Consider the following 24,987-nt stretch of genomic DNA (forward strand, 5'->3'; position numbering starts at 1 on the left):
TGGTGAAAGGCTGGAAAAAATGTCCAGTGAGGAGCAGCTGAGGAATTTGGGTTTGTCTAGTTTGGAGCAAAGAAGGCTGAGGGTGATCTCATTGTTCTCTACTTCTCCCTGGGGGAAAGTAGAGAGGGAGATGTTGAGTTCTTCTCCCTGGTATCCAGTGATGGAATGTATGGGAATAGTTCAAAGCTGCACCAGGTGAGGTTCAGGCTGGACATTAGGAAGCATTTCTTTGAGAGGATGGTCAAACACTGGATCAGGCTGGAGAGGTGGTTGATGCCCCAAGCCTGTCAGTGTTTAAGAGGTGTTTGGACAATGCCCCTAACAATGTGCTTTAACTTCGTCAGGCAGTTGGACTTGCTGATCATTGTAGGTCCCTTCCAAGTGAAATAGTTTCATCTATTTTATTCTAAAATATGTACCAATGTGAATACATAGAACACTGCTCAAAGCCATTTATAATCTATTTATTTCCTGATTTTCTTAAGATTAAAGCATTCTAATATGAATAAACAAGAAAAGAAAAACTATTTAATCTAAGACTGTTTTCTGAAATACAGTGGAAAGCATTATACTCAAACCATACTTCATCTAGTTACAGATTTTTTCTTTAGGAAACTGGACTTTGCTGTTAAATGAAAACATATTGTTTAGACTTGCAAACATGTAATTATGCAAGCATATTGTCTGGTAACAAATGTGGCTGGGTACATTAGTTAATTTTATTTTAAGCTCCGTGAGATCAGAACCCTTTCATATATCAATTCTCAGGTGTGTGTATCTCACATTGTGTTCTAGATATTATTTTGGAAATATTTAGACCAAGCAATTATCCAGAATAAGCTATTGACAGTTTTCATGTTCTTGCTTTAACGTACACAATCTACACAACAGACCTTATTCTTCGGTCCTCCCAAAAATTAGAAAAAAACAAAATACCTTTCTTGCTCCCCAAAATCTGATATATCCTAATAATATAGATGGATGATAAGCTAATATGTCCGAGTAAAATAAATGGATGATAAATCAATTACTAATCATTAGAAATGCCAGAATCCGGATAGCTGCATGAGTCATTATTCATAGTTATGTTAGATTTGCATGTTGGTTTGTTTTTTCCATTGGTTATACATTTCATTCACAAACAATGCACAAGACAGAGCTACCTCCAGTATGAATTGAAGTTGTATAATAAAAGCCACTTGCTTAGGGACCTAGTGTTGTTTCTTGTAACGAAGCAGAGAATTCAGAGTAAGAAAGGGCACTCCTATGAAGAAGACAAATAGATGATTATCCTAGAGAACTAGATTATATTCCTACTTCTACCAATGAGTTTGTACAGAATTTCTTGGATCACTACATCACATTTTTTTTGCTAGTTTTGTGGAGTGCTTGGATGAAGATGTTGATTCTGTATTGTAGATAGGTTAATATAGCTGTAACTGAAGCGGAATGGAAGCTGTTTTGAACAGCAGGTCATAGAATGACAATAAATGAATATAATTTTTTTGGTACTTTTGACTTCAGTTTCCATTCTGTTAAGTATAATCATTCCACACACTTGCAGCAAAGAGTATTAATCGATTAATTCTTATAAAGTCCTGAGGTGCTGTGATGATAAGCATGGTAGAAAAATGATTAGGAAATTAGATGTCTGACTTGATTACCATTTTGATGGCATAGAATAAACAAATTGTAAGCTAACATATTGAACAGTGAGAACTGGATTGATTAGCTACTCATTAATTTAACATATGCTGCACACTAAATAAGGCAAAGAGATCTAGTGGAAATGCAGTATGTGTACTGTACATATAACTGTATTTGCTATATGTATAGAACCTAATTAAAATCACATTGGCTGATCGTCATTGCACAGGAGCAGCAGAGGCAGACATAGAGCCCAACTAATACTGTGTGCAACTCTCTTAACTGTAAGGTCTTCCTTTCCTTTGATCCTCTGTGTATATATTCTATCTTTAGCAAGAAATATCTTCCCTTATTCAGATACTGAACCTCCATGCACTTAAAGAGACAGAAGTCATGTGGAAAAAGAAGTGTATGAACATAACATTTAAACTGGTATTTTCTTACATTGGAGGACTGAAAACTACAGAATTACTTTGATTATGAAAATAAATTTTGTAACAGTAGTGAATTAATTTAGGGGCTATGTATAAATTCTCTTTTAGATGCAGGCTGCCACATCTCATAAAATTTTATCATACAGTTTCTCAAACATCATTTGAATTTCTAAGACTACTGCCTAATATTCTGTGTTTTATTATTTGACCTAACTGTAGACAGTTGCTGGGTTTTTTTTCATTAAATATGTAAGTTTTTTAGGAGGGTCTGGCATTTAAATGTCAGCTGATTGCGAATGAGGGAACAATACTTATAAGGATCTTTGATTTCTTTCTGTACCTAGATGGAAGTACACACTGGCTGTCACAGAGTTTCCCCAACCAACTCAGTCTTGTATCTTTCTTTTTTTCTGCCTTCCATTCCTGCTGCTCCCCATCTTAGCTCAGGTGACAGATTTTTGTCTGGTATCATAGTTCGCCTCCTAGTTCCAAGTCTCCTGGCTTGTTTCTCAGTGGTCATGGACTTCCACTCATCTTCCCTTAATCTCTTTTCCCAGCTTCTTTTATATAAAATTATCTAGTCCCTTTTTTACAAAAAAAAAAAGAAAAACTTTTACTTAGTTTTCTCTTTTTCTCATCATTCAAAAGTTATTACCTTCTAATTAGCATGGCTTTGTTATCCTACAGTTCCAGCTGCAGACTTACCTGAAACACAGTTGGTCAGGAGATAAACTGGGTCAATAAAATATGTACTATGATTTAACAGTTTTGTATGCCCCTGTCATGAATATGCTAACCTTATTTCCCTTGAATATTATTATTTTGGAATATGAAATGATAGATTATTTCTGTAAGATTGTCAAAAACCAGAAAAGTAGTTTAATGACTTCATTAGCAGTCTGGTCTACTTACCTAGTGCAAAGGTAATTGGAATTCTCTCCTTTCTCTCTTTTTTTTTTTTTTCTTCCAGGAATCTATATCAACCTGCAGATTTGCACAGCGAGTTGCTCTTATTAAGAATGAAGCAGTTCTTAATGAAGAAATTGACCCCACATTGGTGAGAGTTGTCTGGGGACAGAGGGAAGGAGATTGCTTGCTTTAAGTCTTATTAAACAATAGCAGTCAAATTGATGTTGAGGATGTTATACTGCAACATCCAGTGAAACTGTTTTCAGATGCAAGCTCCACCTTTATTTCTATAAAATAACTGCCCCTTTATGGTTTTTGTTTTGGATAATTGTTATTAGGTGGATCTTTATAAATCTCTAAAGGCTTTCTAAGCTCTTAAAGCTGAGAAACCCTAACCCCTAAGCCAAACCTAACCTTAACCGTAGGCCAACCCTAACCCAAACACCAACTCTAACCCTAACCAAACCCTAACCCTAACACCAACCCTAACCAAACCCTAACTCTAACCCTAACCAAACCCAGACCCTAACCCTAACCCTCGGCTCAAGGTGGTGGGTGGCATGAGAGGCAGAGCTTAGGGCGGTGTGAAGGGGCGGAGCTGGAGATGGTGTGAGAGGAGAAGCCAGAGTTGTTTTGTTTCAGTGATAGTTTCTAAATAATTCCCACAGATAATTGGATGGTTCTAAAACTCTTTAAAATGTACTAAGATTGCTAGTCACTTGATGAAGGCACACGGCTGCACTGAAACAATTTGTGTATTAAAAAGCTAAGAAACATACCCATCCCGAGTCCTTCCTTGAGAATGACTCGAGGGACATTTTAGCTAGGAAGAAAGAACTCCGTGTAGTTACAGTTAGGGAAAAAAGGAAGACAAGCAAAGGAGATGGAAATAGGATTTCCAGAACCTGCAGAATGCTAGATTATATAACATCAGAAGCATTTGTTCTCTAAACCTCAGGGATTATGTAGCTAATGATTTCATTCATTGTTACTTGATAGTAATTAGCATATTTCAGTTACTGTTAATGATTGTGCTTTTATTTTTCATTGTCTCTTGTCCTTGAAGCTCAAAGGGAATAGAAGATCCTTGTCAGGTTTTCAGACGGTTTTCTTCTTTATTATTATTTATTTTATTTTTCTTTCCAATCTATTTCTAAAAGCAAGAACATCACAGATTTAAAAAAAAAATAAATAAAAACAACCCAGAAAATAAACCCAATAGGCGTTGAACAACTTCTTCATTTCTATCTGTCTGTTCTTTTTTTCTTCTCTACATAGACTGTCTAGTAGCAAATAATGCAAGACATTTCTTCCATGGCCACAGAAACCTTTGATAGAGGTAAAACACATGCAGGCTCCTGAACATTTACTACATCCTGTGGACCTATACTCCATGAGTTTGGTATGTCTCACTCTGCAGGATCATTTAGCAAGTAAAGCAAAAGTGGACTCGTGAGAGTTAGAAAACTATCCCCTCTTGTGGAAAAGGCAGGGGAACACAGGTACCTTGAGTTTATACGGCCCTGTGCTCATTGCCCATCTTAAATATATTCCCAGGGTGCAACCTTACTATTCGGTAAAGTGCTTGATTTAAGATTTTTTTCATAAAAATCGAACACAATTTATTGGCAGTATCTATCATCTGTGAGCTGAACACATGGTTTATTAAGGGAGTTCACAATACCTCTTGGTGGATCTGAGTTAAGTCTGATTGTTGCGTAAACTTTAGTCTTCATGATGGAGACTTCCTGACTTTTTACCTTACTAAGAAGATGAATTTGTACCTGTTGTACTTTTAAGTGACTCCTCTTTGAATCTCTCTCACTCATGGTCAAAGAACATAGTTTAAACTGAAAATCAAAGTCTTGAATTAAACCTCATCTCTTCTGGCATTCATGTAAAAATAGAAATTTTGTTTCTGTAGATTTTTGTTTGTTTTAATAATATTTGAAAATGAATCTTTTATCCATATCCTGAAATTGGTATTTCTGCTGTTGTCAGATTGAAGTTAGTCATGCTAACAAATTTGAACATTGAACACAGAGGCTACTGTCATTCAGCTGTCTACCATTTTACACTCCAGCCCCAAATTCTATTTTCTTGACTCAGTAACTGGCACAAACTACATCAGAATGTGGCAGCAAAATGGGGCAATCTAAAATCAGGGTAAAATGTTTGGCCTTGCAAATTTTTCTAAGTGTTCTTGCAACTTCTCTAATTAACAGTCATCACTTTGATAGATTATTAAATAAAATACTATGCTAGACTTTCAATCTTTATTGTAAAAAATATATCAACTGTAGGTTTAGATTTAAAAGAAATAATCATATGCATGTTTAGAATATTGTGATTTTTAAAGTAAAAATGCTAATTCAAAATTTAGGAAGTTATTATTAAATTTACTCATTAAAAGAAATAGAAATGTTTGAAAGAGTTTTAACATCTGGTGAAAATATGTGTCATCAGTTTCAACAATCTCATTTCTGGAAAGTGCATGCAATCAAGAGTGATTAATTTTTTCTTGAAAACATTCCTCTCTTGGAAACTTCTTTTGCCCATGGAATTAGTGTATGCATATCCATCTAAAAATATCATATAAAGGGCCATACAAAGGGAGGCTTCATTAAATGACGAACCGTAAAGTATCCAAGAGCCCTCTCATTCGTGTTGTAGACTTACGGATTTGCATATTGCCCTGCTTTGTAGAATTTGGCTTTGAGAGGTTAATGATTAGTAAAATTTGGTTTTATACAGACATTTATTCTCAAGGAACAGTTTCCAAAAATTACTTCCTAGAATTTAAAAATTTAGTTCAGTTTTCCATGTAATATTCTCACATTGCTGCTTATTAATATGATTTAATTTCATTATGTTGCTTTGTGCTATCAGTTTGTTGCTAGCAACTGATGCATCCTACAAGTATAGTGTGCTATAATTCTAATAATAATGAAATGTTACATGAAAAAGAAGAAAATTTAAGATTTAAATTAAGATAGTATTTTGAAAGTTCTGTTTCTGTAAGGGAAGGAAAAAATACCACTTTTGTTGTGTAGTTGCCTTTCTCTAACAAAGGCATCGGTTCTGAGATGTGTTTTCATTATTAAGAGGCAAAACTAATGAGTCAGAAAAGCTCTTTTTACTCCTTTGTCAAATTGTATTTCTCTTTTGAAAAAAATCTTTTGAACTCTTTCTGTACCACCATATCTTCCAACACAAGAATTTACTGAATTTGGAAGACTTTTCTTGGGTTTATAAATGGAAAAAGAAGGAAAAAAAAGGTGTTTGGTGTATTTAAGGCATTTTGACAGTTTTTAGAAAAGAGACCTTGTTTAAAAAAAGAGAAAACTAAAGTATCATATTTACCTAAACTCAGCCTTCTACTTCAAAAATCATAAACTAGCTATTCATTTGTAGGTGATGCTTGGTTTGTGCCTTGCTGTTTGTAGATGATTGTCCAGCTGAAAAAGGAGATCCAGGATTTGAAGTATGAGTTGGCACTGGTGACTGGCAAGCAAAGAACGTCAGAGCTTTCCCAAGAAGAGCTACTTCAGTAATGTCTTACATTGCTTTCATTTTCTTCTTTTATTATTATACTTTTCATCAGTTTCTTATTTGCATAAATATTTAAATTCATCTCAGAATTTTAAACTTCCTTGTGTGAATAATAAAGTGGAGTTAGGTGCCAGTTTAGAATGGCAGATTTCCATGAAAAGCTCTATGAGGCTGCTGGCTGTGTTTTTGCAGCCTCAGCGTTGAGGAAGTGAAGTAAAGTAAACGCAAAGGATGGGAATGCCTGTCAAATGCCAGGCAGAAAGAAGTGTTATATAATAGGGCAGAATTAAAAACAGTCTCTCTCAAAACTGGGTATGCGATCTGAGTAAAGTTCAAGAAATGTTCTTGTGCTGAGAAGTATCCTGCTGCAGTGTTAGTTTGATATAAACCAAAAGAAATTTCACCTTTCTGATCCGCAATTAATCAATGTCTTAAAAGCCAAATATTCTTTTTTCTTTTACTGAACACGCTGTTGGAATGCAGTATTAATTCATGTAAATATGGTGACATTCTGTACTGTAGATCAGTACAGCACAAAAGAACTTTCTATATATGATGTATTTACTTAGGTCTAAATGTTCACAATAACTTAATTCAATTTCTAGGCTTGAAAAATTGATTCTGTAAGATAGGCCTATTTAATCTCTGTACTTCTGTACTACTACTGAAAGTAGTAATTGCCTAATTTTGTTTAATTGGTACATTAACAGTAACCAAATTGAAGCTGTGGGAATATTTGGTCTTTAGTTTCTCTCGGGACTGGTCCAGAAGACAGCTACCAGTGCTAGCAATTTCCCCTGATGCATAGGAGAGTCTGGAGACATGACAGTCTGCTACCTTGAACCTTGAATTTCTCATGCAGATTGTTGCCATTGTTAATCATTTACAGTTAATCAGCAGTTATCAGTATATTCTCCTAACCAGAAATCTCCCTGCATTTCCTACTCAGTTAATATATATTTATCATCTGCCCAAACATATGAGAGTCAAATGCACAAATAACATTACAGAGTAGCGCTAGATGTGACCAAGACTAGCCATTGAAAGAAAAGTACCTTTCTTTTTCATTATATGCAGAATTAAATGCCCTTATTAGTTAGTTTCTTTTTGCCCTGGCAGAAGGATAAAAAAAAACCCTTCTTTTCACCCTTCAGAAGATAACTGACTTTCAGTGATTTTACTCAGACATACTTAAATAAACTATATATTAGTTTAAATAAGTGCATTCCTAACATTATTCTAAAAATCTGTCACATGGATTTTCCACTGTGGTCTTGTTTGCTGCTTGCTTTGTATAGAGAAACTGGGATTTTGGAAATCATTTGGTTTTTCTAAGACCACACTCACAAATCTTATTTCCTAAGATTTTTACCTGACTTTTTGCCATGAGAATGGCAGTCTTATAAATAGGAATGGGTTATAAGTGTAATGGATTCATGGTTGATTAATTTTTTTACTATGATTATGCAAAGGAAAACTAGGAATGTACCATCTGCATACAATTGCACTGTAGCATCCATCTGGGAGGCTTGGTTTCAGAAATGTGACTAAGAAGTGTGTTAGTTGTATGTTTCTCCTTTTCATCTATATAGCAGTGTATAGGGTGCATTACACCATCACAAAAAGTTTCTTCTGAGATCATAACAAGGAATTTTTCATCCCATTACTCCAGAAAGAACCAGGGTGGAGACTTTAATGTGTTTCTACCTGTACTGTCACATAGTGAGAAATAACTTCCAAGGACCTTAGACACATTAGGTCAATGCAAAATTTTAAGGTTTCTGAGTCTGTCATTTATTTAGATTTACTCAGGGTCATGGTAGCACATGTGTTCATTGTTCCAAAAATAAGTTTTTTCTTGGAACAAATGCTGTGTAATTAAAATATAGAACAGCACTTAAGTACTGCTGACTGGGATATAATAATTTTCCTAAGGATCAATACAAAACAAGAAGGGCCTCAAACAATTAACCTTATCAGTCATCAGTGTGATGTAATTTCAGGGATCATTTTCTTAATATGATTTAAAGTGAAAAAAAGAAGAAAGATTTGGATATACAGAGCTTTTTCAAACAGGCAGAGTGCTAGAGTATAACTGTCACATACATGAGTCAGACTGGCTTGTTCATACTTTGGGCTGCAGTTGGATGGAATGTTGAAAGCTAAGTCAATCTTTTCTAGAACAGTTCAAGGGGAGGAAAATATCAAATGTCAGGGTTTATGAGTTTTGCATTTGTATGTGTTCATGCAAACAGAGTGCTCACAGATAAACAGCTGATGTGGCTCAAACACCCAAATGAAAGTATAATGAAATGATAGTATAAAAAACCACTGTTTCAATGAAAATACGTTTCTGTGGTTTTAAACATTTATACTTTTTGAGCTTGCTTTCATATGGCAATAACATTTGTGACCATGCTGATTTACATGTCTGAGCCTGAGGTCCATAAATGTTCTGAGCGTTTATGACAATCAGCAGATAGCATTGAAGTGTTCCGTCTCCAGTTAGAGTCTATCAATACATAACACAGCAAATCTTCGTGACACTTCTGTTTATTGGGACTGGCCATCTGAGTCTGGAGCTACTCATTATCTGGAGAGTTTGTACACATTAAAGAATAAATATACAAGTGAGTAGTCCAAACAGAAGTATGGACCTGGATGATGGCTGATAAAGTCATGATTGACTATTACTGGCAAATGTCTATGTTGGGATTCGCATCTAGCTTTGCATCTATAATGAAACCTAAATAATATTATTTATGAGGAGCCATACAGATCAGTTTGTTATGACAGGCAGAAGAAGAAAAGAAATGTATTATAGGTGATAATGCAACATACTGTGTTGTGCTTTATTTCAAGTGGCCACCCAAGAACGGTTCTTAAAGGACTGCTGTTGTAGGGGGTTCTTTTATTATTATTGTTATTATTATTGGTGGTTTTTTTAATATGTCAGAGAGGAAATTCTAATGAAGGTCATTATGTATTTCAAATCCTACTTAGACATTTTTGCTTAGGATATCTTCTGTTTAAATTTAAATAAACTGTATCTCAACATGTGTATTTATATGCATATATCTATATAAATAATTCAAGTTTATCTAGTTCTTTTCCAAATTCTTAGACTTTGACCAAAGTCTTACTGTGGTTAATTTTATTGCAAATAATGACTAGCAAGGAGAGGTGCTACAAAGGATAGTCTTATAAAAAATGGATGCATTTTAATCCTTCTTTTTCTGATTCATCATACATATTTTAGCAGAGGTCACAGCAAAATTAATCTGCTGAAAGTATTCTGAGCCTGGGTTATATTTTTTATTCTTTGATGCTGACCACAGATGGTCAAAGGTACAAGACACGTCAGTGAAAAACTCCATGCACTAAGTACATTTTTTTTTTTTCTCCCCCACACAACTCTTTTTCTCAGGCATTTTTCAGTAGAAGACAGATGCCAAAATGAAACTGAGTGGTACATATGTAGATCCAATAATATTTTTTAGTCTAACAAAATGCTTATGGTATTGCGTAGGTTTTTTTGCTCTCTACGTATGTTGCAGGAATTAACTGTTAGTGATTGCCCAGGAAATAAGTATTAATAATATCTGAAAACTGTATTTTGTATTTTTCTCGACTTAATAAGTCAAGAAATTCCAATCATTTCTTGCAATAATGAGCTTCATTCCACTTGTTTACATTCAGAGCATTCCAAATGAAATTGGTGGGCTACTCAATGCAGTTGAAATTGCTAAATATTTGCAGATAGCAAATTCTTGATTGTTTTTTCCTCAGTTAAATCAAAGAAGTATCTTTGGGGATTTATTTTAATTTTTTTTTCAAAAACCTGTCAAATAGGCTTTCCTCATCACTACAATGTCACATTACCATTCACTAAGTTTAAAACAAAATGGGAAACAAATGCTCTTGACTTTTCTTGTGAATGGTAAATTATAATATGACGCAGCTTGCCAGTCGTGTGACTAAAGCTACAGCTGTCTGAAATTCAGAATTCCATGTCAAATGGTGAGCTTTTGCATTACTGCGTCATATTTTTGATTTTATTATTTTGTTCTCATAAATGTTAAACATAAATTAATTCTTCTGCTCTCATTTTGTTTATCTAAATAACACAGCATAAAAAATGCAGCTAGATTACATAAGTGGTTCAGAATGTAGATCATAAAATGCTTCCAAAATCTGAATTGCTTGCTTTGGATCTTACCTTCTACTTCCTCAGCTGTAAAGGGCTGATCTAAATATTTCTGAGCTGGAGAATTAGTTTCTTATTTAAGGAAAAAAAAAATTAGAAAAGAAGCTCTTTGAACTATTTTTAAAAAGTAGAAAATAACATCATACGTCCCAAATACAAGGAAATTGTACTCTTTCAGGCTTCTGCATTATGCTTTAGAATAGAATTAAATTACCTTCAATTTTTTTTTTTTTTTTTTTGTGAATTGCATGCCAGAAGTAAAAGGGAGAGTCCTTTTTGTTTGAATCATTTGGGATTTTTTTTTTTTTTTTTAATAATATAAATGAGCTCACTAGCAATTTACAGTGTGTGCCCAGAAAGTCAGGATTTTAAATCAAGGTCCTGCGTTCCAGAGCACCCACACTTCCAGAGTTTTTGCCAGTTGGAAATCTCTAAGAACAGGACCGGAAGTACTGGCTTAGCACTTTAATTTATTAATAACTTTACCTTATTTCTTTCTGATACATATGTTATTACAGACGCTTCTATTTTTTACTTCAACAGTCATATACTGTTCATCTTACTCAAGTCCTGGAGATCTCATTACTTCTTTCTGTCTTTCATTTTTCTGTTTCAACATTGTGACATCTGTATGCTATCATAGTATTAACAATATTGCACTGTTGTACAATGTAGAGCTTTAACAGTTACTCAGAGTTAAGCTGTTGAACAAATGGCCTCCTTTACAAAACAGAGCAAATGTTCTTATTTGCTGATGTCATTGTTCAATTTCATTTGCAAGGTGGAAGAAATAAAGGCCTATCACCTTGCCTTTTGTCAACACAGCTTTGCAGACCATAGATCTGTGTAGAAGTTAGCAGATTTAAGAACATGAGCTGTGTAGGCAATATTCAAGAAAAAACAGGCTACCTTACCTATAAAGTAGTCTTAAAATGTCTCACATTAACTGCTTGCTTAGATGCCTGATTTAGAGTGCTCTTAAATCAATGTCTTTTTGTAGAGGATATTTTTTCTCTTACATGTTATGAAATCTTTAGCAACAGCACAGAAAGTTCAGATTCCTAATGCAGGTACCAGCTCTACATGCTTAAATTGTAAATACTTCTCTGTGATCCTGGTTTTTGTTCCAAGGCCCCTCAAAGTAGGGAAAAAAAATCTTATTTAAACTGATCACCTTTAATATTGAAACTATTGAGAGATAATAAACTGTAAAGTTCTTTTCAAAGCCTAGTGAGTTTGTTTCAGCGTGGGGGTGGGAGGGAGATCGACAATGTACTATGTTCTGTTTTCTACTGTTCAAAATTATACCCGTCATCTAGTGTCATATGGTTTCAAGAAAAATAGTGAAATATGGTATAGCTCATGTTAGTGAAGTGTGTGGAGATAACATAACATAGCTCCAGTTGATTATTAAGATTGAAAAAATCTTGGGGCCAATTTTCAAATATATATGACCAAAAAGTGATCATAGAAGCATTTTGAATCTCCCTGAAATTCATGAACACTTGGTCAGCTGAGTTCTTCTGAAAGTACCACTAAATACCTGTTTGCATCTTTTGGAACTTAAATACTTTTTGAAAATCTTTTTCTTTTGAGCTTATACATGTAATTAATAATCTGTGATACTTTGCAGATTTTTTTTTAAACTACTTCTGTCTTCTTTACTGTAGGATTATCTTGGTGTTCATCCATATGAGTACTTTTGGCTTCTTTGAATAGCTGTTATGCTTCTCCTATGTTCTTTCATTTTAATTCAAGTTCTTCCTACCTTACAGACATTTTGATTTTTTAAATTTTGATAAACTAAAGGTTAGTTTTCCCTTGCTACTTTTGGATATACTCCAGTGATTAGAACATAACTGTTGTTATGGCCACAAGTATTAGCTGGCAGTGAATAACATTCCTTTATGTATGCGCTTTTGGGTTGTTTTTATAAAGTGCTGTTGAAGAAGGAAATTGTCTACTCAGCAAGCTACTTGACATGTTTCTTCTCTGAAAAAAAAAATTGCGTGTGTAGAATTACAGGCAGTAGGCACCTTTTTCCCTCATAAGCCTGTCTTGATCTTTTTATTGTCTTTATCGGTCCAAATCACCCCTTTTCTTACTGATACAAAGATTTAGAGCTGTGTGCATTTCATCATTGAAATATGATTAATGATTTTCGACTGTGTAGAAACTCTTCTTACATCTGCTTGCCACATGGTAGCCATCTAATTCAGAAGGATCTCCTGTAGTATGTAGTTGTTATAGCACTGTATAGCTATCTTTTAAAAGGTAAAAATCTTCCAGACTGTAGAAATGCAAGACACTCAAAGACTTACTGCTCTTACTACACTGCTCTAAGACTGCACCAAATCAATGCAGACTATACCAGGGCTATGATAGTAACACTATTCTATGAAATATCTACTGAAGGGATTGCACAAAGGCTTATGTAACTGCTTCCACTATTCAGTTACCTTAATTATTATTATTTCACCCAGGAGTTAGCACACGTTTTTTATATGACAAGTTAAGCTGTTATTTCTGGATACAGAATACAGCATTATTCTCTTTATATGTCAGTTATGCTGTCATGTGCACTACCTGTCAGTCAGTAATGTATAACAGATCATCTCAGGGCAATATGGATCTGTTCTGTGTACTTTTATCTTCTGTCATTTGATTGGCAACAATGCCTGGAAATACCTTCCTCTTTTCCCCTTATCTTCCATAGCATTATTCATAAAATCCACTACTTTGAATCTCCATGGTCCTCCCATACTGATGCACACTTGAAGCTAACTTAGCTTCAAGTTAGATGTCCTTATATGTAATACTCTTTCTTCTTCAACTATCACTCATTTTTAGATCATTGGATTCCTAAAATTTGTAGAGATACGGAGTTCCTATTTAAACAATATAGACATTGTTAAACTTAATTTGCAGAATTAATATATTTATTAAAAATTGATATCAATTATGTTACCAATAGGAAAACTATTGTAAAGTCAAGGTAAACAAACTCCTTTAATTAAAACAACCTCTCTGATTACCACAAGGGCTTCATTAGCTGGCTTGTTAGCAGCCTACTTTTCATAAACTTGGATTTTTGCTTGTGAGAGAGTTCACAGCTGACACACAAAATTAATTGTTATTTAAGTGAACTTAATTTTGATACATAACATACAGTGTCAGTGATCAGGGGTTAAAAGGCAAGTTCTCTCAGAAATGAATCATGGCACATAAAGCAAGGTCAAAACAAGTCCTTCCAAATCTGCGTTTTGAGACTGTGCATCCTGCAAACTATTGAGAACTCCAGACTTTAAAAACATACTCTCAGTTGGCTGGGAGTGCTTTTCTGATGCATTTCAGCTGTGTAATTTGCATCCTGGTTCATCCAAACAAATGACTGATTCAGAAGCAGATTTTTAAAAAAATGTAGGTGGGTGTTATTTAATGAATGGGTAAAAGTGAAGTAGCACAGTGCTCATTTAATCATTCTGCAGTTTTGCTATCAGAAAAATTGCACAGAATCTGAAGTAATGCGGATAGGGAAGTTTTGTGATGTATGTGTGGTCTAAACAGTAAGCAGTCTTCATTAAGGAAGAATTTCTGAAGGGTGGAAAGTAACAGAAGAGAAATAAAGTTGATAATGTAAAACCCGTCTCTAAGCTGCAGTACAGTGTGTGTTTACATTATTTGTAAAAAAAAAAAAAAGATATAAAGAGGGAAAGGCTAAACCAAGAACTTGGGCCTGATTTACAGTCACTAATGAAAGAGCACTGTTAGTTTAACACATTTCCATCCCAACTGTTTATGACTGATCTACTGTGAGTTTTCTTCCAAGCATCAGCATAAGGACTTGTGCTTGACACAGCTTGTGGTTTCACATGCTGGTATCATGATTCAAACTTGCCTGGATCAGCACTCTATTACCTTTCTTTTTGTACTAAGTTAGTATGTAAAAGGCCACTATCAAAATTAGTTTTAAATTAATCTTGTCTATTAATCTTGACTATTAAGTCACTTAATAGTCTTCTCTTCATATTGACTTAAAAACTTTTCTGTCTGTGTGTAATATTTCGCTCCTTTTTTTGTTTGTTTGTTGCTTTGTCTTTTTTTTTCTTATGAGCATTGGGAGAGAAAGCCCCGTTCTTTGTTTACTGCTGTTTTTCACAGAAAATGGGTCTTTGTTTAATACTTTCTTATTCTTGCTCCTTTAGAGAATTTCTATTGGGAAAACTATTTTTTCTGATACAGCAGGGTTCTGGCAATAGGCTTCAGCACACCCTTGCTCTTATTAGTGTGAGTTAGCCCTGCTGTTCTCAGGGCAGAACCTTGCAGTACTAAAAGAATGGAAATTTATGAAAAATTGCCTTTGGCGGCTTCATCTACTTTAATAACATTAAACAATGTGGCAGCTGGTATGGGGTCTGTAGCTCAGACCCAGGAAGCCGTGACCGGTCGGGGGGGATGGTCCCACGAGGAACCATCTTCCAGGGGCTGTGCAGCGTTCCCTCAGCTGCTGGAGTGCCTTTGCAGAGAGGCTAACAGCTCTTTGGTGATTTTCAGCTAGTGATTTCAGCTCTTGCTCTGCGAGACAATCTCCAGGCCAGACCAGGAGAGACGAGAGGGCCGTGTGGCATTCCCACATAGATGACTTTATTGTCCTGCACCTGCGAAAGGCGGCCAGTGACAGGCTTGCTCTACCGACTGAGCTATCCAGGCTTCTTTTATGGGGATACAAAGGTGGGTGTGAGAGGCCAATGGGTTACAAAGCCAAATGGGTTACAAAAAGCCAAAGGATCTACATAGGGTCTCCCAGAGGATCATGGTTCTGTGTCCTCTGTCGCCGTAACTGAACAGTGCTGCCTTTTCCAAGGGGATTCTGCTGGGAGGTTGTGCAATCTCTTTATCAGCAGGCTTCCCTCCAGGGCAGGGGCTGGGCATATCCCACAAAGCCATATTTAATGCTCTATACTTTACCTTACAAAATACAAGAGAAAAGGGGGAAAAAAAGGGAACCAGTTTGGATCTCCATGAGTTATAAGAGACATCTTCATACGACACTGATTTTCCTGTCGTGTGACATTAACTGTGTTCATCCATGCTCAGTTTTGATTAGCACAAATTCTGCATGGAAACATTATTGAGAGCCTTACTAAGCTAAAACTAAAGAATGCAGCAGCTGGTTTGCTAATGTTACTAACTACAACAAACAAAAGACTATTAGTTTAATATTTGTTTCTACACAAAAATAGAGCTTTTAGGATTTCCAAAATATACTTTTAGGTTTGGGGTTTTTTTTAATGTTAGTTTAATATTTCAGTGCAAGTATCTTGTGCCTAGGTACTTCTATTTCAGGTTAATGGAGCCTTTTCTGATGTAACTCCCCAGTATTATAAAATTCCCTCAAATTTAAAGAAATTAAATTGACCATCTTATGTTAGAAGAATACGAAATTCTGAAATACATATACATACTGCATATTTCCACTGAGCAGTTAAGTGTGACAAGTAGCAATTCAGTAATTTTCAATTCAGTGCTTGTACCTAGTTCAATAATTAGGTTTCCACTGAATTTCAGTTAATTAATCAGCTTCCCATCATGGCTTTTTTCCATTAAGTTGACTTTAAAAACAGAGCAGTGTGAATTCTTAGAGCTAAGTATATTTTTATAAGGATCTCTCCAGTGTGAAATAAAATTCCTGGTGTTGATCTTCAGATGCTAGTACAGAGATCATCTCTTCATCCAGTTTTCTGCTCCAGTGAATGGCAGGTATTTGTTACTTGGTTTTTGGTGTCATTTCATTACAAGGTCTTTGGCTTGATTATCTTGAATTTTAATTTTAGTAGGGGATTATTCTTTTTGCTACCAATTTATATGTTGCAAAGCTCATTTTGTACATTAATACAGAGAAATAGAATGTCAAAACAGGAATTTATTTCTTCAGCAGTCCATCTCTTTTATAACAAGGTCCAGCACTGCTGTAATGCTAGTCTTCATAAGATAGTCAAGAAAGGAAAACAAAATATCATACTATAAGGAGCAGAGTTCACATATATTCAATATTATGGAAAGTGGTTTAGTGTGTTTGTTAGTTGGCTTTTTTTTCTTCTTAATTCTAACTGGTTTTCATTATATGCTTGAACCAAAGCATTTGGGCTTTTTTCCTTCCCTCTGGTTTATGAGTTACCTTGGCACTCTCAGTCATGTTGTAGAACCTATGTATATGATTTTTCTAAATTATTTTCCCATTGATTTTGGCAATATGTGCCATGGGGAAATTAAGGTTCAGTCTGGGTTGCTTTGGGAGAAGAAAAGCTCATTAACGTACTTAGAAAATTTTCATATATATTTTTCAGGTATAAATTCTGTGCCAAGCACGTTCTTTCCTTTAGCAAGTTCATTAACAAAATGCCCTTGTTTGAGCAGCTTTATTTCCTAATTTCTGTTTTGAGAGGATGTGAAAATGCTGGCCATTATCCTTGGCATAATAGCATAAGTAAATATAAGGATTGATTGCTCAGGTGTTTTTGAAAGAAACTCTATTCTCAACTCTTAGACAAAATAGGACATACTGACAGACTAAGAGAGGTCTAGGTGTATGGTCTCAGGGCTGAGCCACAATAGCTGACTAAAAATACTTTTATTTCCTATGCCTTTTTGTTGTTTTACTATGACTGAGTTGAAAGAAGGTCCTTTAGAAAGAGAACACTTTTATTATACCTCATGATTTCATATTACCTTTTTTCTGATACATACCCATGCCTCTGCATTGGCCAGTAAAGCAAGATTTGCTAGAAAGTTCTCTGGATTTCTTGTTCTCTGTGAGTTTCTTGCCCCTCTTAAACACCTAGACCCTACCTTGTTCAGTGTTGGGGTGTTTAATGTGTTTTTCTGGTTCAGTTCTTGCTGACATATATTCTTGCAAAAGTCTTTTGTTTGAGGAAAGCTGTTTGATGCGCATTCTCCTTGTAGAGAACTAAGGATCAAACGTAGGTGGCTATATCAGAAGATGCTATTATTGCTGAGGAGAATGGTATTATCCATCTCTCGAAAGTTACAGAATAAAAAACAAAAGCTATTTTGGTTCTCCTTTATTTCCAAAAACGTTTTTCTCACTCTCTCTCTATTGGAGGATGACTACAGCCTGTGCATGGTTTTGACTACAAAGAATGTGTTGGACTTGTAACTGTAGGTGCCCTATATGAATTTCATAAATTTTTTAGAGCCCTATTTTATGTAATTCTGTGCTCTAGTTTTCATATATTCCATATATTTAATTTTATTTTTATGGATGTGTTTAGAGATAAATAATAAACTGATTTAGTCAGGAATATGAGAAGTAAAAGGATATTCATCTTGTAAGTTTTATTGTCATTTGTTTTTGTGCCACCTAGCAAACAGATATACCTTGTCTAATACATGTTAGGAAAAAGTAAATGTACAGTCAGTATTCTTTTTTTATGCTTATTCTCATCTGTGGTTTTTTTTCCCTTGCCCTGTGATTCTTCATTGTCTCCTTGATTAATCTTGTGAATGTTTCTGGAAATGAAGTAGCACTGTTGTCTTTTTTTCAATTTGTAAAACTGAAGATCTCGTTACTGTACAAATTCGTATGTTGTTTTGACAGTTTTTGAGCTGCTAAATAACTTAAACAAAAGATGGTTCAGTTTAATAAGATATACTCATTGAGAAGAGAATCTTCAAGCTGCCTCTGTATCGTATGGTTTATTTTGTACCTTTGTTTAGTGCTTCAATATTCTGGAAGAACTCCCAGAATATCCAGCATGTTGCCAGACTGTGTGTTTATTTTAGAAAGAGTTCTGGTGTATTTTACATGGAAACCTAAAAGAATGAGGGAGGCGGTGATTTCTTTTGCTGTTATTCATGGGGATTTGCATGGCTGGTTTTGTTTTTTAATTTATTTTTCTTTTTGTTTTATCCGTAGCATTTAGACTCGGATGGTCTGTTCCTTTTCTTGTTCTCATTCTTAACAATGAAATATTGAAAATTTATCTAAGAATACACTGACAATGTAGTGTTTCCTACAACTGGGAAAGAGGCTGAATTGGTTTATAACTTCAGATTTACATTGTGCTATTTCAGACTTGACTTGGTGCTCAGATCTCTTTTCACTTCTATATACTACTTGGAAATCAAAAAATGAATTGGACTGTTGTGTTTTTTCAAGAATTCAAAACACATTAAAGGTAATGTAAGAGAGTGGAAATAGCATCCTATATCTATAACTACAGCTTGTCTAATTTGGTATACTTAACAAATGAACCTTGATTCTTGACTGGAAAATAATAATTTCAAAAAATAGAGCATTATGTTTCAGGAATTATATATTCTTTATCTTTCTCTTAAAATATTTTCAGATTATGGTAATGGCAATTGTGCAAGTTAGTGCAATTTTTTTTATTGATTCCCGTAGCCTAAATCTGTTGTAATCTGAGTATGGGTAAATCCCTGGCAACCAGATAATCTTTGAAAGGTTAAAACATCTCCTTCATAATTTCTATTTCAAGATCAAAGGCCCATTTTTATAGATGACTTCATATAGTCAGTCTAGACAATCTAATTATCAAAAAATATTTTTTACTTGTTTCCTCTTTCTTACTGAAACCAATAAGGTACTTAAGATAGTGACAAATACTGACTTATTCTGTGTCTGTGTAATCACAGACATTTTCTCATTATTAGTATAAATGCCTTTCTTTTCCCAGTGCTTACACAAATGCCTACCTCCATGGATGAAGGACTAATTCTCCTGCCCTTTGTGCTTAGTGTGTCTGCAGAGAGCATGAGTAACTTTGTACTATTGGCTTCTGTTCTGTTGTACTCTTAATGTAGTAAAAAGTCATGCAGCAATAAGTAAAATTTTGGTTTCTTTTACTGAGTAAATTTTGTGGTCTCTTAAGCTGAGAAGCAAGTCACTTCCAGTAATTCTTCTGTTGCTAATATTTCTCTTTAAATATCCTCTCCTTCAAGCTCTCCACGTGTACAGGTCACGTTGACTTCAGGGAGTGTCCTACAATTTCAGAAGTTGTGAATTTTGGACGTTCAATGAGTGGAATAGACAACATATATGGCTCTAGTTATTTAACTGAAACAAAGAAAATGAGAAAGCAAAGTTTGTCTGAAACTGACCCTCTTGTTTCCTTTTTCTTCTGTTTTGAGTATTGGCACTTTCCTATCTCTAGAGGAGATAAATACCAAAACTTTCTGTTATGTTTTCCAATTTTCATTCCAGTCTTGCAGCTACTGATTTTCAGATATTTATGTCCTGAAAATAATGATTTTTTTCTAATGATTGTTGTGTATCTCATTTTTTCACTCTCCAGCAGGGATTTCCTATTACTGTAATGTGAGGAATTTCAGTAAGAGAAATCTTCAGAAGCAGAGAAACACCAGAAAACATACTCAAGGGTGAACTTTGGATGCTGTGATATTATAATGCCTAAAATTTTTGTATGTGGTTACAGAAAAGTGATTCTAATAATAAAATGGCAACAAGATTCCCAGTCCTGTAACTGAAGAGGATAAATGGCTATGAAGTTACATTCAGAAGGCTTGCATATTAAGTGGGGAGCTGAACAAAAATAGTCCAAAAGAAACACTAGGCGCAGAGATGAGCTCTTGCCCTTCTTGGCAGCTGGGCACTTGATGCAGCTACCTTAGATACCCTGGCTCAGGCTCAGAACTTAAGTTCATCTTCTGAGGATGATAACCTAAATAAACATTTAAATGATAAAACTATGCTTTACAGGGCATATGCCTGTCATTGTTGCTCACCATTTGCCTACTAAATAATTGAAACAGCATTTTTCAGGAACTAGGAAGCCATAAATCTAAACCCAGTTGATGGAGTTTGGATTTGCACTTGCAGTTTTCCAGAAATGTGCTTTAGTAAGTGGGTTAAGGGTCTAGTTTGGGCTTAGAAATCCTCTTTCCTTTGTTTTGAGAATTAGCTGCTATACATCCTGAAATATGAGACCTGGAAAGAGGGTGACAGCACGCAAAAGGAAGTCTGACTCTATCTGTATAGATGTGATAACCAGCCTAGAACATGCCTATGTAGGTTTCCAGTCTGATAATTTTAACTTGGTTTTGCAAAATAAAGAAGGTGCTTCTCTGTGCCAGATTGTCTTATGAAGACCAAATTACGGAAATAATTGTTTCTCCCTGAAGAAGATTTTGTTAGTTGTTTGTAAAGAACACGTTGCAAGAGAATAAAATGCTAACTACATTTCATTAGTCGGAGGAAGAGCAGTAGGTCCTTGAGAAATGTATAAATATCTGCATTAAAAGATAGTATGCCTTGCTTGGTGATTGGAGCAGGTAATTTATGCATGAAAGCTATGCTATCTGCTGACTATTGTAATAGAAAAAGTAGACTTTTCTTTTGCACAAATAGTCGTATATAGTAACAAACCCTATGCCCAAAACCTCTTAAAATCTTGTCTTCTGAGACAGCAGGTTTTAAGTCTTTTCAATTAAGAGATAGCAGAAGAGCAAAAGTTTATACAATAAATGAGAAAAAGAAAATATTCCTTCTTAGATGCTTTTAGTTCTAGAACTGTTCCTTAGCGTGTGCCAGTCTGTTCAGATTTGCAGTTGTAGAATCTTCAGTATCAAATGCAGCTTTCATTAATCAGAACAAAAGTACATTTCAAATGCTTGGACCTGGAAGAAAAATAGCCTGCTAATATCAGGCAGCTTGGTACATTTTGTATTGCATTTGACGCGCCATTTTGCAGAGTTGTCTGCTTGTTTGTGATATTTTTTTCTTCCCTTAAAAAACGCTATGTATTTCCAGGTTGGATGAGTTAATTGAAACATTTCTTGAAGATTATGATCCTGGTAGCTCTCTGGATGTTGGTGCTGACATGCGCAAGATCAAGTATTGCTTTGCTCACATGAAGGTATTTTTTTTAAACAGAGATGAAAGCGTAGCTGGCACTCTGAAAATAGCTTGGAGATATTCATGGTTGAAAAGTGTTAGAAGAAATGAAATGCAGTGGAGAGGTACTGGAAAAGTAATTGAAAAACAATTGAACTTTAAAGTGCGTGGAGGAGTCACGGAAAACTTAAATTTATCTGGAAAAGTTCAGCAGCATTTTATAGAAACATCAGCAAGGATCCCAGCATGCAGTAAATTGCAAGAGAGCACTGGGAGCTACTGGAATCAACAAGACAAGTTATTTGTATATGGATAGATATTCCCATCTGTATTTCCAGCATTACTGAGGCTTTATTTTGGACAAACTGTGTTGAAAGTGGTAAAAATGTAGATTAAGAACAGTATATCCCTTTATGTGTTACACTAATTCTTCTGAAGGTGTTGCAAGCCCTTCTGAATCATTGAGCGAAAAAGATACACTTGATAATTGTGAAATTAATGGGGAGAACAATAGAAGATAATACTTTTCTGTATTTTGGGATATAGATTTTCCAAAATAATAGTGTATACATCCCTGGTCCTAATTTATTGTCCTTAAGTAATTAGTTTTTAATTATACTTTTAATACTGAAAATCCTTTGATGCTAGAGAACACTGGAATTTATGTGTAGAAAGAGTAAAATAAACTGTACCCTTGCAAGTGAAGATAAAAAAATACAATTTATTTCATACTTGACACAATGGATATAATGTGACAATCAACTGTGGCATGATTTTTTTTCTGTCAAGGGTCTAGAAAGGTTTTACCTTTCTTACTATAGCTAGACTCTCAGAATAGAATATAGAGATGGAGGCAAAGTTAAAGGGGTGTGGTTTTTTGTTTCTCCTAATAGCGAATAATGAATCGTCCAATGACTTCTGGAAAAAAACTGCTCTCACAAGACACCTCTGAAGAAAAAAACAGTAACAAAGAAGCAGAAGAAGAACTGGAAAAATTGAAAGGACTTCTGCAACAAAGAGACAATGAAATCAGTATCCTTTTTGAGGGAAAAAGTATTGTTTGGGTTTGAGATGATCTGACTTACAGCCATTTTTCTTTGTGTGAGAGAGTCTGTACTGTGTTAAAGCAAATACTCAATTCCCAGCTTTTATGTGACAGGAATTCTGCTTTGCACCTGCTTCTCTTTCAGTTTTTACCCAAATCAGAACCCTGGATCCAAGCAACACTTAGGTTTAGAATGGTCTGGCCAGTAGCCAATTACTGTGGATTAGGCCACACCTAAAACATTCACCTCAAGCAAATTAAGCTACTTTTTAGAGAGGGAAACTCCGATGCTGTATAAAGACCAATCTATTACCTTAAAAAGAATAGAATTTCCTGTATGTGTTATTTTTAGCCAAATGAAGTGTTGCTTTGGGGACTGCTGGGCTATTTGCCCTTAGAACAAATACAAAACTTGCACGTTTTACACTTAAATTTAAAGCTTTTTGCACATAAGAATGCTAAACTGCTCAGATGTGCTTTGTCCATTTCACAGGAAACACGAGTAGCTGCACTGCAGCGCAATGGGTGGGAGATATTTTTAGCAGGTTGACAGATGTGTGGGCAAACCGCAGCCACTGCGACCCCAGCTTTGTGGCTACTCAGTGAGGAATGTTTGTAATACAGCAGAGAAATGAAAATGTGGGGTTGTTGAATGTAAAGGTAACGGGTTCTTTCGCAGTTATTAGTAAAGAGCAAACTCGGTTTCATTCTTTGTGCTTAAGAATTCCAGCTCAATTTTAGGTGTCAAATGAGAATGGCATTTTTCTCTGGGGTGTAGCATGTTACCCGTCTGAACTGAGGTGGCAGGAGAGCTTTCCTATTTCAGTTCTGTCACAGATGATAAGATTTTGTTTTTCCAAGGTGCAGTTTCAAATAAATTTAGCTAAAACACTGACTCATTCCTTTCAAAAAATTCTTCAGTTTTTTAATGTGAATTTTAATATCTGAATTCCCAGAAACACTTCCTCCTAAATAAATTTTTTCATTAGTATGAGAAAAAAACCAAAATATCTCTATCAAATCCACTTGTGCTCAACAGATTTATACAGCTTTGCTCACAGAAATAAAACGAGGAAACTTGTGTAAATCCATGTAAGAATTAAATAGAAAGAATATAGGAATTTAGACTTTGAAGACAAGACTGATTTAGGGAGTCTGCAGTGGCTAAGTGACAGTACATCATCACTGGAAAATTAATAAGATGTCTAATGTGATGAAGTGGTGGGAAGTATGGAAGGTGTTGAATAAACTATGAGTTCCTTCTTGCCTACAGTAGCTAGAAGCTATCATAAAACCTGAATTGGAAAGTGTTTTGTTATTATTACCTAGTCCAGTTAATAATATTCCCCAAACACTACTTAGATTTTCTGCTGTTCATTTAGAAGATTAATTAGGATTAAAAAGAATAGCATATAAAAAAACATATCACAGGGACTTCAGCGTTCATGATTGAATGCATGCAGGATTTCCACTATACTTCTTCCATAAGCTCTTAGGCAAAATGTATTTACATCTAATACCCTTCCAGTAAATTCAGTGTTATTGCAAGAAATTTCCTAAAGACTTTTTTTGCATTTTAGTAAACCTTATTGTGAAAAGCTTACAGATGAAATACACTTGCAAGGTTACCTGTAAGTTAAGAGCTTTTTCTTTTGTTTGGAAGTCTTGTTTATTGCAGAATTTAAAAAATAAAAAGAGTCTACCATGATAGCAACGAGATCCTGTTTGTCTGTAAATGCTTTTATCAGGAGTTGATTGAATGGGATCAGCAATTGGGGTCAATGTGTGACTTGGTTATTGTTTTAGTAAAAATTAATCTGCTGTTTGGAAAAACTGAGGTGGATGAAAATAATTGCAAAGAATGTGTCCAACTTTAAGTTCACATTCGTACATATGCTTCCATAATGTGAATTGTTCCACTTTGGAAAAAAAAAAAAATACTTATGGATAAACAATGATGATTGTTGCTTTAAAAAAAAAAAAAGTAATTATTTCCTTAATATATCTTGCAGATATTCTGGTAACTATGCTAAAAAAAGAAAAAAAGAAAGCACTAGATGCTCTTTCCCAGCTTAATGCCACCTCTGCTGGTTCTACAGTCTTGGAGCAGTCTCCTTCTATGAGCCTGGAAGAAAGTCAGAGTCCATCTAGATGTTTTAGTCTGAAAGAGGCAAAAGATTTCAGCTCTTCCGTTCCCAGACCACCTTTTCTTTCCAGAGAAACAGGTTAGTGCAATTAATTAAGTGAGCAGTTATTGGATTATTGCAATATGATATACAACATATCATTCAAATGTGAA

The 24,987-nt window shown here is 34.9% G+C and overlaps 1 protein-coding gene across 6 annotated transcripts in view; it reads left to right on the forward strand.

Annotated features, from left to right (window-relative positions):
* The window catches only part of KIF6 (kinesin family member 6), a 157,933-nt gene that overhangs the window by 43,415 nt on the left and 89,531 nt on the right, over positions 1 to 24,987 (forward strand). For all 6 annotated transcript variants that reach the window (XM_042022929.1, XM_042022924.1, XM_042022925.1 and 3 more), the window contains 5 exons: positions 3,052 to 3,138; positions 6,437 to 6,540; positions 21,560 to 21,665; positions 22,537 to 22,675; positions 24,701 to 24,913. In XM_042022929.1, coding sequence (XP_041878863.1) covers positions 3,052 to 3,138; positions 6,437 to 6,540; positions 21,560 to 21,665; positions 22,537 to 22,675; positions 24,701 to 24,913 — 649 coding nt within the window. The remainder of the gene's footprint in view (positions 1 to 3,051; positions 3,139 to 6,436; positions 6,541 to 21,559; positions 21,666 to 22,536; positions 22,676 to 24,700; positions 24,914 to 24,987) is intronic.

This window comes from Corvus kubaryi, unplaced genomic scaffold (assembly GCF_017639235.1).
Source record: "Corvus kubaryi isolate FWS band 111438036 unplaced genomic scaffold, C.kubaryi_AGA036_p1.0 37232, whole genome shotgun sequence".
Taxonomy (NCBI): Eukaryota; Metazoa; Chordata; class Aves; order Passeriformes; family Corvidae; genus Corvus; species Corvus kubaryi.